General features: G+C 30.2%; 2 protein-coding genes and 1 long non-coding RNA gene across 4 annotated transcripts; 1 reads left to right on the forward strand and 2 right to left on the reverse strand.

Moving 5' to 3' along the window:
* Window positions 1–3,174: 3,174 nt before the first annotated feature.
* Window positions 3,175–4,777, forward strand: LOC124925332. Of its 2 annotated transcripts, XM_047465304.1 has the most exons (7): window positions 3,177–3,421; window positions 3,727–3,798; window positions 3,902–3,963; window positions 4,050–4,203; window positions 4,291–4,380; window positions 4,468–4,557; window positions 4,631–4,777. In XM_047465304.1, the coding sequence occupies exons 1-7, from the start codon at window positions 3,287–3,289 to the stop codon at window positions 4,775–4,777; spliced, it is 750 nt and encodes a 249-aa protein (XP_047321260.1). In that variant the 5' UTR covers window positions 3,177–3,286. The 2 variants fall into 2 exon arrangements, with proteins under 2 accessions (XP_047321259.1, XP_047321260.1); XM_047465303.1 differs by having other exon boundaries at window positions 3,175–3,421; window positions 4,468–4,728.
* On the reverse strand, window positions 3,769–4,585 carry LOC124925333. The gene is made up of 2 exons (XR_007098306.1): window positions 4,458–4,585; window positions 3,769–4,378 (listed from the first exon to the last, which is right to left on the reverse strand). It is a non-coding gene; the product is annotated as an uncharacterized LOC124925333 (long non-coding RNA).
* Window positions 4,778–12,082: 7,305 nt separating the features above from the next.
* LOC124925142 (putative NAC domain-containing protein 94) lies at window positions 12,083–13,554 on the reverse strand. The gene is made up of 3 exons (XM_047465112.1): window positions 13,365–13,554; window positions 12,867–13,183; window positions 12,083–12,796 (listed from the first exon to the last, which is right to left on the reverse strand). The coding sequence occupies exons 1-3, from the start codon at window positions 13,552–13,554 to the stop codon at window positions 12,083–12,085; spliced, it is 1,221 nt and encodes a 406-aa protein (XP_047321068.1).
* Window positions 13,555–19,289: the final 5,735 nt, after the last annotated feature.

Here is a 19,289-nt window from a genome sequence, read left to right on the forward strand (position 1 = left end):
ATATATTAATACTTTTTAAATTCTTTTATCAAACATACTAGGAAGATTGCGATACACGAATAAAAATATAAACAAAATAAATTTAATTAAAAAAATAAATAATATATATATATCCAATGTTTAAAATTCTTAATAAATCACGAATAATATATTAAAATAAAAAATAAAACACTCTCATTTCACATTTTATTTATTTCAGTAAATAACTTATCTTCTCATATATCTCATCACATTTTTTTTCCGAATGAATTTCTTATCTCGTGACTTTACATTTTCACATTGATCAATCAAATATTTGATTCATATTCTTTAACCACTTTCAATTGATACCGGTCTATTATCCATCGACAAACCACATATCAATCACACGTAGTTAAAGGGGTACTTGTTTTTGTTAGGTTGCAAGTTCAAAACATACATATACCGTTTGAAATTTATGTCGGGTCAATCCACAATCCGACCCAAATATCCATTTACTTTCACATATTGTATCCAAATTAACCACAGCTCTCGACCCGACAATCCGGATACTTTGAAAATTAAGTATCATTATATATATATATATATATATATATATATATATATATATATATATATATATTATTTAGCTAAAAAGTTGCACTTATATCAAATTAATCACGGCGAGAGCCCCGACAATTCAATTACTTTGAAAAAATTAAGCATCATTTTATATAGGTATATATTTCACTTTTTCAAAATTATCACTTATCAACCTATATTATTTAATCCACCGAACAAGGAACGTAGAAAAAGAAAAGATATATAGCACTGTTATAAATGCTATCACAGTTTGGCTATAAATGAGAGTGGTGAATGAGTCATCTCAGACTTTGCCAACTTTTGTCACCACTATAATTATATATATATATTATAAATAAATTAAAGGAAGCCAATGATTTTTCCTTAAAAATAGATCATTAATAATATTAAAGGTTGATTAATATTATATTGGAAACCAATAGACTCGACTGTGGGTTTGGTTGATCTTTTTTTTATTGTCATTTGCAATGATCTATGCTTTTGAGATAGATATATCACTTTAATATAAATAACTAATTGTGAAGAATTATTATGTAACATTAATGATATAAATAACTAATTGTGAAGAATTATTATGTAACAATATTAATGGCATACGATAGGATCAAAGAATCCCTTCCCATGGGAATTGGTTTGAAATAGTACAACCCCATTCAAAATGTCATTTTTATTTATTTGTGTATAGTAAAGAAGAAATGTTTAAGATAAAATACTTAGAACGAATTAATCATTTCGGTTAGTAACGCCATCTCCGGTTCCTTTAAGGCCTTCACTATGTTGGTTGGTGTATGTGAAATATCGATCTTGTTTGGTTTGACCTTGAACATTGTTCATTTCATTTATTATAAATTTTAAAAAATTTCTTGTTCGGTTTTTACTTTCTCATTCATTCATTCTCCTTTTAGCAATCTGTCGAGAATTAAGAAAAAAACAAAAAAAAAACATATAACATTATCACACATGCTTAAGTTGTAAGTCTTTCCAATAAAGAACATTAACATTCAACATAGTTACGGGGAAGTCAATAAAGAGGTTTAAAACTCACTAAAAATGAGGTTTGTGGTAAAGAAAATATTAGAGATAAATATAAGAAACCAATGATAAATCAAATAATAGAAACACATATTTTTAATTATGTTTCTTTATGTAATGATATTGTCGTTAAAATTAAATAATTTTTATTTAATTTGCATGAATCAATTTTTAAAAAGTATAGACTATAGATAATAATATCTTCTTGTTGTTCATGATAAAACAAACAGTAAAGAAAAAAAAATGCAAAATAGAGTAGTACATATTCTTTTCTAATTCCTTCTTGCTAATAACATTTGAGAAGTCTAAATAAAGAAGGACAAATTTTGTACACCAATTATTATCTCATTAACGGACCCATGAGGCATCACCCACCCACCCACCCATCCATCCGAAACATTAATGAATTCCTCCTCCTCCTCCTCCTTAACGTTGCAACCAACAAGCCAAATGTCTCTTCTTTGTAAATTGTAATTAACCACATGGATCTATAGAGGTCAACTTTGTATTTATCTTGAGAATCATATAAACCCAAAAATTATATTTCTTCATATAGCTGAATTACAAGTTTGTTCTCTTTAGCCAAATATTATAGACTAATATTTGGGTTATTCTAGTACATTATGCAATATTTGAAAAATTGAGTCAATATTTAAGTCAGATTAACTTATTATGATAACAAATCCAACTATAAATTTCCTGATAAAGTTGTAATATCTTTTAATTGAAGGATGAAAAGCAATTCTTGTGGGCTTTCTTACTAGATTTCTTTTCTTTAAGGTCTTATTAAGTGTGGGCTTCATGTATTCATCCAAATCAATATGTGTGTCCGGTCTTCTGTACAAATTTTTTATTTTTATTAATATCAAACTGTTTAAAATAAAATAGGTTGGTCAGTCTAATTTAGTTTTTTTTTAATTAATTTGATTTTCTTTATTTTTTTTTTATTTTTTTTTTATGACTTAAATGTCTTAAAACTTATTCTATTCAAATAAACTTATATATATTTTATATAGATTCTTCAAATTTGTTAATTTTTTGTAAGGTCCAATTATTATTATTATTATTATTATTTTAGATTCGAACTTGGGACAATCTTACTGAATAACTCGAAATTTGAATTTATCCATTTAAGACTCCTACTATCAAACATGTGACCATACGAGAATACTTTTTTTTTTTCAGAAACGAACGGTTTTAGTCCGTCTTTTAGATAATAAATATTGTCCCTTAAATAATATACAAAATAATATTATTATTTTTTAATAAGCAAAGAAGAAATCAAAGACCAGACAATAATTAGTTAATTAGCGAGAAATGTTGAAAAAGAATAGTTGTTAGAAAAGGAAAACATTCAACACAAAGAGAGACAAGGCAAGGCAGAAGAATAGTTGGATCCTTGCTTGCTTGCTGGTTCGTTGTCTCCAACGGCATAGCCCGTCCCACCCATTACGCAGTTCCGTCTTCCTTTTCTTCTTCTTCTTCAAGGTACGACGCTCGATCCCCACATTTTCTTCATCTAATTCTTCAAGGATATGTCTTTCTGGGGGGTGGGTACTCACGAATCCTCGTTTTCCAATAATGATAGACATAATAATAATAATAATAAACTGCGATATGGGTGAGACGCCGCTCTGCGTTTAGACCAGCTCAGGCAAAGCCTGCGGCGGTGCGATCACTTTCAGAGGTCAAAATGGCCGAACCCTCTCCTTCCGCAGCGGATATGGAGAAGGATCCGCTAATTAAGATGGCTGAGTGTCGCATTTGCCAAGAGGAGGATCCTATTGACAATCTCGAATCACCCTGTGCCTGTAATGGCAGCCTTAAGGTATTAGAATTCTTCTTCATTTTCTTTGCTTAATAATAATAATAATAGTACTTAAAAGATGTAACTTTAATTTCATTCATTCAACAATATAGCAGCAATATGGATGTCATGAATTATAACACTTAAAGCTCTACATTCTCCCTTTTTGGGTGTTCTTCTAGTTTCTTCCTTTGAATTTGTGATTTTTAACGTTATTTTCTTCAAAATGTTCAATGATGAATGTATCATTTGCGGTTTTGTTCAATGGTGAGACTGCTTCATAATACTTATTGAGCTTGGATTGTATTGGATTGGTTTTTGTGCAGTTTGTTCATAGAAGGTGTGTGCAACGGTGGTGCAATGAGAAGGGAAATACAACTTGTGAAATTTGTCATAAGGTATTATTTTATGGAGTGCGACATATCTCAATAATAATATGATTGGATTGCATTTAGAAAACCTTGGATTCTCACACTTTTAGTGTTACTTGGAATCTCACAGCCTTACGAACCTAATTATACGGTTCCCCAACCACCACCCGAAGAGATTGCTATCGATATCAGGCATTACTATTAAACTAACTCTGTTCTTTTAATGCGTTTCCTTTCAAATTTATTCTCTTTCAATCCGTTTTTGATGAAAAAAACAGTGGGTGGACCGTCTCCAATACCTCATTTGACTTGCACGACGCTCGCATTTTTGCTATGGCCGAGGCAGAACGACGCTTTTTGGAGGCTGAGTACGATGATTATCAATCTACAAATGGTGGTGGATCTGCATTTCTTCGCTCGGTTGCTTTAATTGTAATCCCGGGAACTTTCTTTTTCATTTTTTTTGGACTCGACCCTTGTTTTTTGCATTGTTGCACTCATTTCTTTTGTATTTGGCAGGTAATGGCTCTTCTGATCATGAGGCATGCATTGGCTTTGACAGATCCTGAAGAAACCGATGATGCTGATGATGAATCTGCCTTGTTCTCTGTAAGAAGCACAATACCATATGTTATATGTACATTTTAGGATACAATTCTGTTTCTAATAAAAAAAACTTGTCTTACGTCGATGCAGCTTTTTTTACTACGTGTTTGTGCGTTTCTTTTACCCTGTTATATTATGGCTTGGGCCGTCAGTATAATTCAGCATCGAATGCAGGAACAGGTCAGTCATTTCAGATTTGATCATGTTTTTGAATCTTTAAGGTTCACAAAATTGATGGAAAAAATAAAAACAGGAAGCAACAGGAGCACTAACAGCAACCCATTTTGCATTTGTGCTTCACACGGATCCAACCAGAGAGCGGCAGTTTGCAAGGGCTGTGGCTGCTGCTGAAGCAGCTGCAGCACCACCCAATGTGATTCCTTCCCAGGAAACTGTATGACAAGTTTATTAAACTTGGGATAGGACCCACATGTCTGTGGATTGATTTTTGAAATCATTCTTTTCCAAGTATTTCTTTCATATTTTCTTGTCCATTTATATATATGCCGCTATGGCAATCATAGGCAAAATGGGTCCCCAGAGGACTAAAAAGAAGTAACAAGAACATGTTTCTCAGGAAATTAAACAAATATAAAGAATTCTTATGAGTGGTGACAAACAGTCTACAGTTGCAGTTATAAGGCAATGAGTTAAAAAAAACATAATTTAAGCGAGAAAAGAATCCGAATGTAACTCCAAGGCGGCTCCTTATGTGTTACAATTGCTAATTGGAACTAAGTATATATTCCTATGCAACTTCTCCCTTCTTTTGCTAAATGGATCCTATGAAGGGAAGATATGTGTAAGAACAATCAATAAAGAATATAATAAGCATCTACTTTTATGTTTTGGCTACATTCTTGGTGTTCACAGTTTCCCATAAATAAATTTAAAAAACAAAAACTATCTTAATCAAATTATTAATGTTCTAAGCATCAGGTTCATCAAATCTAATCCACATATCACAGATTAGCAATACCATCCCAAGATGTATTAAAAAGATTTAGATGAAAAGGGTTCTATATTGGAGTAAAGGCTACATAGATTTGATGTTCAAACAGTCACTCACCAGCCAGACAGCTAGCCTTGCTTTGATTTGATTTCTTTTTCTTTCTGCTTTTCTTTTCTCATCTCCCCAGTACTACTCAGCCATCATAGAGACCATTATTACCATCCTTCACTTAAGAAGAATGACTCATTCCAATGGAGCCTGTAGTTTTGAACTAAAGTTCCAAAAAAGCTTATACTTTAAAGACCATAACCTTGAGAATCTACAAAGTTACCAAGAGAGATGTATAATGTGCACTCTCATCTTTTTCTCTTTCTTTAATAACACATCATAAGGGTAGTAGTAGTAGAGATCATATAACCCTTATTGAGGGTTATGATTATAAAAAGTGAAAGCTACCATAACTAGGCAAAAAGAAATTTTAAAATTTATTTATTTTTTCTCTAAAATGTATTAACTTGGGTCTAAAAAAGCAGTCAGCAGACCAATAAGACCAGTCTTCTTACATCTGAAACTGGAAGAGCAATGGAATCCCCATCACACAAAAGCATAGAACTCACACTTTAGAATGTTCCAAGTTGCATGTGAATTATCTACTATATAGAAGCCATGAAAAGTGAGGAACAAAGAAAAAGAGAAGTGGTCTATATGGGGATATATAAACAAGCAAAGAAAGAGAAAACACAAAACAGGACATGGGGTCGAATTTTGAATATTGAATGAAGAAATAGAACTTAGGCAAACCACCACATGAAAGAGAAATCAAAAAAGCGTAAAAGAAACACATTTAGCACAAGAAACCAAGATTGTTATTTTTTGTTGCATAGAAAACAGAGCCTGGAATTCTAAAGAGAGATCTCCCAAATAGAGCATAAAGTAACCATTTGTAATGTTTTGTGCTACTGTTCTATTCCTTCATTCTTGGCTGGCTAATTGCCTTTTTCAAATAAATTTCCATTCCTTAACAACTAAGGAAGAGTAATTTACATGGACACCCTCCCTTCTAAGAAAACTGTGTTATCTTGCCAAAATGTTATCTAGTTTGAGATCTAACTAAAAGGATTTTAAAAAGCATTATCCGGGCACAATTTTATTTACCAAGTGACCACAATGATTTTGCCAAACATAAAAAAACAAATCTATTTCAACTACAAGTTTGGTCATTTTTCAATGGCAAAACAAAATGGGGAAAATACCACCTTCAAAATAACCCCGAATTTTTGTGGTAGCCTTCCTTCCCGAAGATTAGTCAAGGTGCATAGAAGTGGTTATAAAAAAGAAAATCATACTTTAAGAAACTTACACATAAGACTGCTTATGTGGGATGTTGGTTCGGAACCCAATAGACTGGTCTTTAAAAGGAAAAAACAAAAGATGCTTAGCTTCTCAGTGGTTCTGTTCCTTCGAATACCCTTTATCCCACCCAATCAGATTCTTCTTCTATCTAACCTTTGATTGTATTAGGCTTCTTATCATTGGGATGAATCTAAAATTCATGTGGGACCTCTCTACTTGTTTTGAAACTGTCACTTAACAAGTATTCTCCCTCCACTCCACAGTCCACATCCCGTAAGGGATAAATAGCAGGCTTATTCCTAGAGAAGTGGATGAAAAGAATACACAAGCAATCACTCTCTCACCTTCTCCTTTTTGTTCTCATACTTCCCCCAAATCCATTCAGATCATAGATATAACCAAACCCACCATGGCCATCAAAGCTCAAAGAGTGCTGCTGCTTATCCTTCTTGTCTTCTTTGGCTTTTTATTACTACTTCAACCTGTTAAAGGATCCAGCCTGAGAAGCATAAACTCTTTATTAAGATGGAAGAAAGAAAACCATGTAGCTGTTTCCTCAGTTGCTCAAATGCCTGCTACGAGTGCAGAGAAGAAGAAGCCATCAACAAAGAACAAGAGAATTGGCGCTAACCAGTCAACTGATGATACAGAGAAGAAACAGAAAGTTGATCCCTACCAATCAAGCAAACGGAAAGTACAAAGAGGATCAGATCCTATCCATAACCGTTCTTGACAATGATCAAGGTGTTGTTTCAATATTATGACATGATAAGCAGGTTGGTTGGCCATGGAAAGAAGCTAGAAGGGAATCAAAATATATATATATACCTGCTCAATCAAGTGTTATAGGATTGGATTGATATCCCATCTCCTAAACAAGATGCATGCTCTGAACAAAAGAGATTGAAGGTACAACCAAAAGGAAATGCATGCGTCCAAGTGAACAAACAGATTAGATTCCCTTCAACTTTCTTCATGGCCACACAGTATTTTTTTTTTTTTATAATTTTTTTTCATGAGCAATGTAGTTACAGATTAATCCCGCAAATCCAACTCCCCTTCCAATTTAGAAGACTAAAAGTGTTTTTGCTTATTCTGAAACAAAACTATGTTCCGTAAAAGGAAAGCACAACATGATTGTGTGTATGTGTGTGAATGTGTGTTTTCTTTTTCCTCTTTTTTCTCAAACCTTAGCTAAACATGTCTCAATGCAGTGAAGCTTTTTCATGAGCAGAAGCAAATCATCATATGTTCTTTCCAAGTAAAATATTTAGTTATTCATGTTTCAATCATAATACTTAGAAAAAAGTAGATTAAGTGGAAGTTGAAGCACCATATTGAGTTTGCATGCAAGGAATTAACAGAGACTATGAATGATTAGGAAGAAAGATGATTTTATAGTCAAATAAATTCAATAGTTTAATCTACAAATCTTATTAGCTTAAAAAATATGCTCATCATCCATTGAGCACCATGAATGAGGACAAACAACACTAGTGGTCTTAGAATATTGGCATAAACAAGAAAGGGAGGAGAATATAATTCGATACCCCATTTCTATAAATCTTAGCAAAAAATTGTGGTGTGAGTATGATATCCTGATTCCCATCTATCCAAAGTATTCATTGTGAAATGAAAGATCTTCAATCAATCAGGAAAGGGACTCAAGCACAAAATATATTAACCTCTATTATATTACTTATATAACAGCAGCAGCACAATCTCATGAATTCCATCTGATATCACTTCAACGAGCAGCCGATTAACACGATCAGTTAAACAAGATCCTTACGCGAAGCTCATCCCATCGAATTAGGTTAAAATTGCATCAAAATTCGAAATGCAAAAAATTAGATTTTAACCAATTCTATGTCATTTCCATATACCTTGTAGTTCTCGGGGATTGTTGAGAAGTCAATTGAACTCTTCGAAAAGATCGCGACATATCTGGGCAGATTGCGCGTTTGCGATCTGCAAACGGGCTATTGCGATTTGCGAGAATATGGACTTTGGAATAGAAGGCGCCAAGAGGTCGGGTTCTCGGGTTCGGGTGGGGAAAACCAATCCACCTCCTGGGTTCGGTGTTTTAGGTGGGATGTTCAAAATAACGACGGTATTAAGTTATATATAGTCGTCAATGCTTTTCATACAGAGAATTAATTAACCTCATCAATATTTAAAATAAAATAATAAATAATGTTATGTTTGTAAAAAAAATCACTATCATATAAAACTAATTTGAATACAATATCATAATCAATTAAAAAAACCAATTAAAAAAACTAGGAAGATTTCGCCATAAAAATATATTGTTAAAACGTTCCGCGTTTATCAAGGTGTTAAATTTAAAATATAAAGTGTTATTAACCTAGTTCGTTAAAGAGTTAGTTCTTGTTTTTGTTAGGTTGCGAGTTCGAAATATACTTATAACATTTTTTATTTTCGTTTTAAGTTTATGGACGGGTCAACCTAAAATCCGACTCAAATATTTATTTACTCTCACATATATATTCAAATTAATCACAGCTCTCGGCAATCCAGACACCTTTAAAATTAAGCATCATTATATATATTATATATATATATATATATATATATATATATATATATTTAACAAGATCTACAAATAATCTTTATATAAAATAAATAAATAATTAAAAAAATAAAAACCTATTTAATTATTTAAATATTTTAAAAATATTATTTCATTGCTTTATTTATTATCTTACTCAATTCATTAATTAAAATACTAAAATATTATTTATTTTAAATTAAATTTTAATTAAATTTTTATATAAAAGAATCATCGTTTACTCAAATTCATCATAGTCATTCTATTTTAAAATAAACAAATTATTTAAATAACTGGAAGAATAAGACAAAAGTGTTTTTCAAATAATCCGAAATATCCTATGTATAGAGCCATACTTGAAGTAAGATATGGTTGTCTTATCCAAAAGAACAATCCAGATCATAATATATAGATGAATTATGTGATCATCTCTCACCAATTGAAAGTGATGTAATTGATGCTAGCTATTGTTTGTATCCACAATGTGGTGGTTGACATCAAACTCCTGATTTCGAAGTCAAAGTCTACCCTAGGGAAGAAAATCTTTCATCGGATAAGATTTCAAATCATTTTGATTTTTATCAAAACTTTTATCTTGCTTTTACCTCTAACATTTATATAAACACATTTCATTCTGAATTTATATAATGTGTAATGTAACAATATTGTTTTAATCATAGGTTAGACAAAATTTGCAAATAGGTGAATATGTCTATAAACTTTTGTTAATGGGGTCAAATACACAAATTTGAAAATGAATTGTCTAACCGAATTCTTCCAAAATAATATTAGCAATTTTATTTATTTATTTTTATAGTTTTCCATTTGTCTTTTATAGTAGTACTACTCTTCACCAAGTTGTGTAAGGAATTTTAAATAGAACAACCATGAAAGGATCATTACAAATGCAGCAAGAATAAAACCAAAGACAATTAAAAGGGACATTGAAATATCTCAAAGAGAAAGTCACATATGGTGGGATGATTAATTGAACCTGATCAGATATAATATTTCTTAATACTTACCAGTCTGTTGTAACATTGAGAATCAAGAAATTTTATTCTTTCAAGCTTCAACTATCAATCAAAGATATTACTTTTGATAACAATTTTCTCAACAAAAAAAAAAAATAGAAGAGAAATACTCAGTATTTATTATATGTGATCTTGAATCTTGATGAATATATAGGACATAGCTTTAATATAGTTAATTACATGAAAGAATTCAATAATTTTGAATTTGGATGGGTTTAAAAAATTAAAAAGAAAAATGATGAATAAAGATAAGTTTTGTAATTTTTTATAAATTTAAAATTAAGAGTTCATATTAAATTTTTACCTTTAAAAAATTAATAAATTTTATCTTTTCTATCTCTTCACATTTTTTTTCAATTCCTCTCCTAAATTTCTTTTTCCTGTCCCTCTTTACAAAAAAAAATAAATAAATAAATAAATAATTGACCTGATTCACCCGGGTTAATTAGTGTATGGGCTGGCAAACTGAGATTAGGTCAATGACTAATGGCCCTTATATTAATACTTTTTGAAATGGGCCACTGCTAATATGGAAAGTTTGTAGTTATTTGTAGTTTTGTACTCCCCTCATTATCCAACACTCCCAAATCTCAAGCCCATCTATAAAATGGTAAAGATGATAAGTTGAATTAATTTATTTGTTTTTAATCCACTAATAACTCACTCATTGCATCTCCGCCCATCTTAAAATAGCCCTCGTTTCGTTTTTCTACTCTATTCCACCCCTAAACTAAAATTCAAAATCCGTTTACCATCATTCTCTCTTCTAAACGCAAATTTGCGTTGTAATTGTTTAAATACCCAATTTTAAAAAATATATATAAATTAATCCTCTAACTATTAATATAGGTTAATTTTATATATTTTATTTTTTATATAATTTATTTATATGTTTAACCTTTTGTTTTTTTTAATAATTTTTTACATATCATAAATTTATAATAATGAACAACAATGATAAAAAAAAAACAATTTTTTTATTAAAATAAAAGGAAAAATAATAATAATAATTCGTTACATGAAATAAATAAAACATTCAGATTACTAAATAATACTCAAAAATAAAAATTACATTTCCCACAATATTGAATGAAAAAAAAAATACTAGGTTAAATTTGTAAAGATGATAAATATATAAGTAGTATTGAAAAAGTTAGAAAGTTAGTATAAAATAAAATATTTAGAATTTTTTTATTAAAAAAATAGATTATGAATTGGAGATAAATTAATATTTGATAGGATAATTAATACATATTTAATTTGAAAATGTGTTTTGGGATTAATATCCTTACAACTTACAAGTCCACTTAAAAAAAAAATTCATAAGATTTGAATCATTCACCTGTATCACTAAATTTATCAAAACAATAACCAATCAACTAAATTAATTTATTTTTTTTTATTAATTTTAATGTCCAAATTATATATATATATATATATATATATATATATATATATATATATGTGTGTGTGTGTGAGTGTATGTGTGAAATTAAGCATGCTCTCAGCTTGTTTTAACTTGTTTGTTATTAGAATAGTCTCACTAATTGGACATTTATTTTAACAACTCTAACTTCCTTATAATAAATTATGTTTTCAATCACAAAACCTAACACCCGCGAACTCCAAATCAACTACATTTGGTGTACATTCATGTATTGATATGTTCTCAACATAGTTTTCTAAAAAAAATTGTTCTCAACTAGTTAGGACTAACATATCATAAAAACATACACAAATATTTTTAGAAAAAACATTAATATTGTTAACCGGCCTAGAACATTTCTTGTCTAACTATAGATAGTTCTTGTTAGTTGAATAACAAACATTACTAGTAGACATCTCACTTGGACAAGGAGAATACGAGTCCCAAACCAAACCATTTGGCTTCCACGCTTCCGTCATACTCAAAGGGAAACCAAACGGGAACCCCGAAGCTCCATATCCTCCATCTCCGACCACCTCCGGTTGAAGCATTAATCCCTCATCATTCGAACCCAACTCAACCGAAAAGCGACCTTCTTGATGATGATCATGTACCCCATTCATATCCATAGAGCTTTGGAAATGTCTAGTGGGATCTCCTCCAAATATTGAAGACGGAATCATGTTAGGCAAGAACGAAGATGAATCGGCTCCCGAGGTGGTACTGGTTTTGGGAGTATCCATCAATGGTGGAAGCTTTGTGGACATCATCAATGGGTAGTCTATGGGCTTGTAATTAGAGGAGAGTGTAGTAATATTCATATCTAGTGGAGATGAAGTAATTAGGAGAGATGATGAAGTTAAGTCATTAATGAATGAGTTTGGTTTTGATGAGGTTAAGAGCATTTCATGAGTTTCTGAGCTTAAAAGTGCGTTGTTATTGTTGTTGTTACTAAAGGCACTATGATGGGAAAATGGTAAAAGATCAGTTAGGGTTGGTTGAGGGGATACCCATGAGTGGGAGATAGTCCTTTGAGTAGTGGAACTTTGTTTCTTGAATATCCTACAGATCGCCCAAAGGTCCTGAAAGTTACAAATAAATTAATTAGGTTAACTTTTAGAAAAGAAGGAAAAACATATGAGACGTACGTACATTCAAAGGGAGATGATCTTTGTCTCCAAGTCTCTTTTGTGGATGGGGTGATGAATCTGAGAGAGAAGGCAAACGGAACTCGTGCATCATCCAGTCTGTTTTAATCCCTTTTGCAGCCCTTCCTTTGTAGAAAACGAGTGACTTTTTAAGACCGATGCATTTAGATCCAGAACCTTCAGGTGAGTAAATAGGCCGGTCGGTTCCGGTGGCCTTCCAGAATCCGGCGCCTGTAACCCTATTGGGCCTTGCACTGTTTCTATACTTCCGGTCCCTAGGACAATAGAAGTACCATTCTTTCTCCCCTATAGTTGCCATCTCTGCCAGCCAAATCAGTATGAAAGTTTGTTAATTAATTATGTTAACTTATTTAATATCATCATGCATTAGGGTTTCTTTCTTTCTTTCTTCTTTTTAAGGAAAAATGTCTTAAAGATGATATCATATTAAATGAAATGAAATGAAAGATCAAGAGATGGAGATAGATAGTGTTGTTCTTACTTGGAAGATCCCATGGATCATACTTATAGATGTCAAGCTGCTTGATGACTTCAATAGAGAGGGGTCGATGTTGAATCTTCCTTTTAAGGTAAAACCCAACAAGTTCCTCGTCCGTTGGATGAAACCTAAATCCCGGTAGCATCACTTCCTCTACGTTTTCACCCTCATGATGTTCACCTCTCTCCTCCATGATAATATATTTTCGATCGGTTGAAAAGGAAAAGAGGTCAAAACCCTTCTTGTAATGGAAATAATACCTAACCCTAACTAGTTATATCATGAGAATGGAGCTTATAAGTTTAAGAGAGAAGCTTTAACTTTAATTTCAGAGCCCATTATATGCTACCTCATAAGGGTTCTTCACCCCGAAGGATCAGCCGCCTTTTCTGGTGGACTTTAAAGAGCCCTCTTGATATATCTAGATTTATCTCACAAAGAAGTACAACTACCGAGGAAGCCTAAGTCAAGATATGAAATTTCTAGCTAGAAGACTCTTCTTTTATCTATATCTTCAAATTTGGCCCTCTTTACTCCAAATAGAGGAATCTCAAGAAACTTACCTAGCGAAATTCAGCAGCTCTCATCGGGATCATGCCACTATTACTCTCATATGTTACATATTAGTCCTTTTTCAATTATTTAATTGCCCTTGTCATATGAAGACAAAGAAAAGTCATACATTTTTAATGATTTTTCTTTTATTTCTTTCTCGTTTGAAATTACAATAAAAAATGTGGACCAAATACTCGCTATCCAAGACCAAATTGATAATGTATGTATATATATTTATAAACTGTCAGTGTGAAGATTTTATATCTAGTTTCTCAAGATCCAAAATTTCTATTCCATTCCCCCTCAGCTTCTATTCCACTGAACCTGTCAGATTCTTTCAATATTTATATATCTTCCTGTATTCATTATTTTTGGTCAAATTATAGACCAATATATTAATATATATATTCAGAGAAATGCCCTAAATGGGCAACCTCCTCCTAATTAGCTTCTTTCTTTTTCTCTCTCCTAGGAGTATTTTCTTAACTAGCTAGGGTTGTATATTCTAGCTTTATACACTTATTATCAGATCAGATATTCACCTTTATTTCAGAGCTAAAGCTTTCATGTAGATTGCTTCTATTTCAGTGGCATAGAATTTGTGAACTCACACACTTACATAAATGAATCATGAACTCATGGTACACAAATCGAATTTAGACTATTTTTTTTTTGAAGGAAAATTCATGCAGCCAAAATCACATCAATCTCATATTAATTATAAGAGAGGTGATATCTAAATAGAGATTGTAAAGTAACATCGAACATAACATTTAGCTTTTTTAGTTTCTTAAAAAAAACTTTTATCACTTAAGTTTGTGTTTTTATGCTTAAACAACTATTCATTTTATACCAAACGAAATAAGTAAAAAAAAAAATAACTTAATTATCAATAGCTAAAAAAACTGGAAAATAAATAAAATGCAAAAAAAAATCCCAAATTCGGAGCCCGGCCTGGCTGTCGCCACACCACAGAACCCTTCCTCAATCCATTGTTACTTTGCTTGAGCTGTGGATCGAGGAAAACGAGGTCATTTACGATAGAGGATACTGAGCAGATGATGGTGAATGTTCGTTCTATATATTGTGAACCAGATTATTGTGTAGGTTTGAGGAGATCTTTTCAAATAAATAAATAATGCTTGTTATTATGAGTCGCATCATATTTCAAAATAAGTTTTTCTTTATAAAATATAGAAGTATATATTTCTTTTGAGATTTCATATAGAAAAGCAGACAAATGCATATACAAACTTATTTTCATACATCGATGAAAGAGCTTATTATTAGAATTGTTATAATGGATAATCACTAGCTAGAAAACATATTATATAATTAATATATTTTTGCTCACATGCATGCTCACATGTATTGTGTAGTGTAGGGTAAGTAGAGCTGTTACTAGTTGTCTATTGCCAACTTTGAACTCAATCTTCGTGTGTGAGATTCTTTAATTGCTAAATTGTTAAGAAAGAGACCAATGGGTGTTTCTGTGATCAATGTATATACGAGTTGGTACACGTAGACGATTTTGCATTTCATTTAACTTTGTGACCCTTCGACTTCAACGTGTGTTTCCTAGAATTTCTGCATTCCAACAAAGCAAATATATGCAAATCGAGTTATTGTAATCCGTGAATTCTTATTGTTTAAAATTTCATAGTTTATATATATATAATTGTAATGATGTGTGGTTCTCTTTAGCATAATATTTGTGAGATACTTGTATTCTAATTTAATTTGAAGAATAATAATTAATGTTTAAATAACACTGAAGTACACTTTCAAAATCAAAACAAAAAGAGATTCAAACAAGTTGGCCCTCTTGATGGAATAAGGTGTCAAGCTAGCGAAATGTTTTGTGATGATTTTTGTCAATGACGAATTGAGGATATTGATGAGGGTACGTTGATAATTATATAAAGGAACAAAACGCACAACTAATCTTTCCCAAAAGGAATTGTCGATAGTTGATACGATTTCCATACGCATGGATCCTCATGTATTAATATTGGTACGTTTTTTAGTAGTTATAAAAATTATTTTTGTATGCTATAATAGGAGTTTTTTTTTAAAAAATTACCACTTAGCCTTGAGCGATTTCGCACTACTCTCGGACAAGAGGTTGATGACGGAGGAGCAAAGACTTGAAAGAGACTATACTACCGAGAATGACAATGCCATAATATTGAGTGAGAGAAAATCGCGTGTTAATAAAAAGAAAGAAAAAGTTGTTTCAAGAGAATTTTGTTACAATATGTGGTAGAGTTGGCAATGAGAATATTAGTTGAATATTTTATTTTGGAATGCAAACAAAGTACTAGGAAAAGGAAAAGGAAAAGGAAAAGGAAGCAAAGATAGCTCTAGAAAATATGATAAACAGATTAAAAAAAAAAAAACTTCATAGCAACTTATGAAGATAAACAATAAGATGAGAGAGGTCTCAGACTGTAGCTCCATACATTGATCTCAACTAATTTGAGAATCTCCATTTGAATCATAAACTTTGATGTTGTCACTTGTTTTCATTAATTGAGGTATTTTGTGATTATTGGATTTTAATTTGAAAACTTGAATTACCACAATACACAAAACTTTTGCATTTAAATTTGATCACGCAAACAATCTCATTTTTCAATTGATTATGCTTTATATATACGATATACAGTATACCATTAATTCATAATTAACAATAATGAATAATAACGGAGGAGATATAGGGTGAGTACTGTTGGTTGAGTGAGCTATGGAAATTAGTAGTCTCTCCTTTAATAAGCACGAAAAACATGGGTACAAAATATATTACATTTTTCATCTTAATATTAGAAATTTAATTACAGTTTTAGTGATTTTTTCAAACATAAATTTGAATTATATCCAGTTCTAATTCTTTCTTTTCAAAGTGCAAATTACACTTAAATTTTCATGATCTTCAACATTTTCTTTAAAGTAAAATTTTATTTTTAATTTTAGTATTGAGTAATTTTATATATAATAATAATAATACTTAATTAAATTGGATCTTTATGTGAGATGAAAATGTATAAATGAATTGTGGGTCAATACAAAAGTCAACACACAATGTTTACTATGTAGCTTAAAAAAAGTATCATGTCCTTATATAATTTATAAATTATATTTAATATTTTCGGTGTAAGTGTCGACATTCACAATACAAGGTAGTACAATCTCTCTCTATATATTAGAATATTTTAATTCATTTAATCTTCACTTTTATTTTAATTATTTAAATTTATCGTTTTAGTTTTATGTCAATTCACCATTATTATTTTTAACTTTCAGTTATCAATTTTTTTTATTAAGTGGTTGAAAAGTTTCTTATGTTGATGAGTAAACCTTTTATTCTAATATTTTTTGTGGTTTATTAAGTGATAAGCTCATTAAATATAAATGAATAAATAATTGGTTAATTGTTTATCAGATCATGGATATTAGTTATAATCCTCCTAGCTAGTTACTATGAGTTACTTTTATTATTTTAATGATTAATTACTAGCTAGGAGATATGTACATTAATTTTCAAAATAAAGCTTGATAATTTCCATGGCAAGTAGGAATTATTTAATAGATGAAATTATGATTCAAATGGCAAAATCCTAGAAGCTCTAAAGGTAAGGAGTTAAATGTCCCCCTTCCGTCCATAGGAAAAAACATAAAAAATAAAAAGTCACCGAAATCTAGTCCTCGTTTGGAAACCCTTTTCTTGGTGTGGTGCATATTGATTGACCTAGGGTTTGCTTCCCAACCGTGCAAGCTCTATGGTTAAAAAAATGGGTCAAACTCTTGAAATCCAAGCATTCATACCTCTTTCTATGTGTATAATAAATACATAATTAAACACCCCCCACCTCCCATCTCCACTTAAGTTAACTTAATTTCAATATTTTTGTGTAGGAAATGGGCCATCATTTCATTCAAAACGGGATACATACACGTGTCTGAAATAAATACAAATTAATTAAAGACTTTTTAAAGATAAAATACGTACTAATTTTATTTTGAAAAAATTCAAATACATGCATTGATTTTGAGGTGGCTTAAACTCAATCACAATTATTTGTTTTTAAGGGTAGAAATGTGATATATCTTCTAATTTCTTAATTCTAAAAAAATTAAGACAAAAACTCATATTAATACTTGTTTCATTCAATTTTTCTCATCATTTATTTTTAAAATAATTCAATTTTTTTTCAAACTCATTTTAACTAATTTAATTTTTGAAATTCGCCCCTCTTCTCATATATTCTATAAAATGACCGTTAACTACATCAACAAATTATAATAGATAATAAAAACTGTGGAAGAAAAATATAAAAAGAGATTAAATAAAGAAGAAGTTAAAGGTTAACACAATAAATAATTATCATTCAAATAATATGTCAACAACATTTAAAATCTTAATTTAACTTTTAAAATATTTTAAATTTACGATTTTAAAGGAATTTAAGATTCTGAGTTTAGGTAAACTTTTTAGTTAATTAAACTTTGACGATTTTAAATTCATGATATAATTAAGATTTTACGATTGTACATATGAGTTTATAAATTATTTCGATTTTATATAATAAATAAAGTAAATTTATATTAAATATAATAATTATTAAAATAAATGATTTATGTAATTAATTTTATAATTATACTTTTTTTGGTGTCATTTATTTATTATTGTTTTTAAAATTAATTTTATATAAAAATATAATAATAATTTATATCAGATATTCTTTTAAAATAACTTATGATTTCAAGTAAAATAACGATTTTACAAATTTACAAATGTTTTGACTATTTTAAGTAAACTTTAAATTTCACAAATATCATCCTAACAAACTCTCGTATATCGATTAATTAGTCGTTTTTATAAACTAACAAATAAAAGTTAGATTATAAGTCATTAAAAAAATCTTATTAATCGTATGTTTCTAGCTAGATGGTTTTGATGCATATATAAAAGATCTCTCACATAAATCTTCTTCCTATAAATATTTGTAAGTTCCATTCTTTTCAAATTATCCACCTTAAAACATTAAAGAAAAAATCCATTATTTATTGACATATGTTGGACCATTCAATGCATTTTTTTTGTTTTAGGCACAAGTGCACACCACATTAAAAGTTATACATGTCACCAAGACGTAAGGTTTGATCAAATTATTTTTTTTAGTATAATTTAATTTTCTTTTAACTTGTTTACATGAAAGACTTCAATGTAAATAGTTATCCATACAAAAAAAAAATTGAACAAAGATTAATTTATTAGGTATGAGTGAGGGGTGTTCATCAATTCAGTTTCAGGTTATTCGAGTTACTCAAATCGGGTTTTTTGAATTTATTTTTTTAATTTGAAAATCTAGC

The sequence above is a fragment of the Impatiens glandulifera genome, chromosome 2, assembly GCF_907164915.1.
Source record: "Impatiens glandulifera chromosome 2, dImpGla2.1, whole genome shotgun sequence".
NCBI classification, from domain to species: domain Eukaryota; kingdom Viridiplantae; phylum Streptophyta; class Magnoliopsida; order Ericales; family Balsaminaceae; genus Impatiens; species Impatiens glandulifera.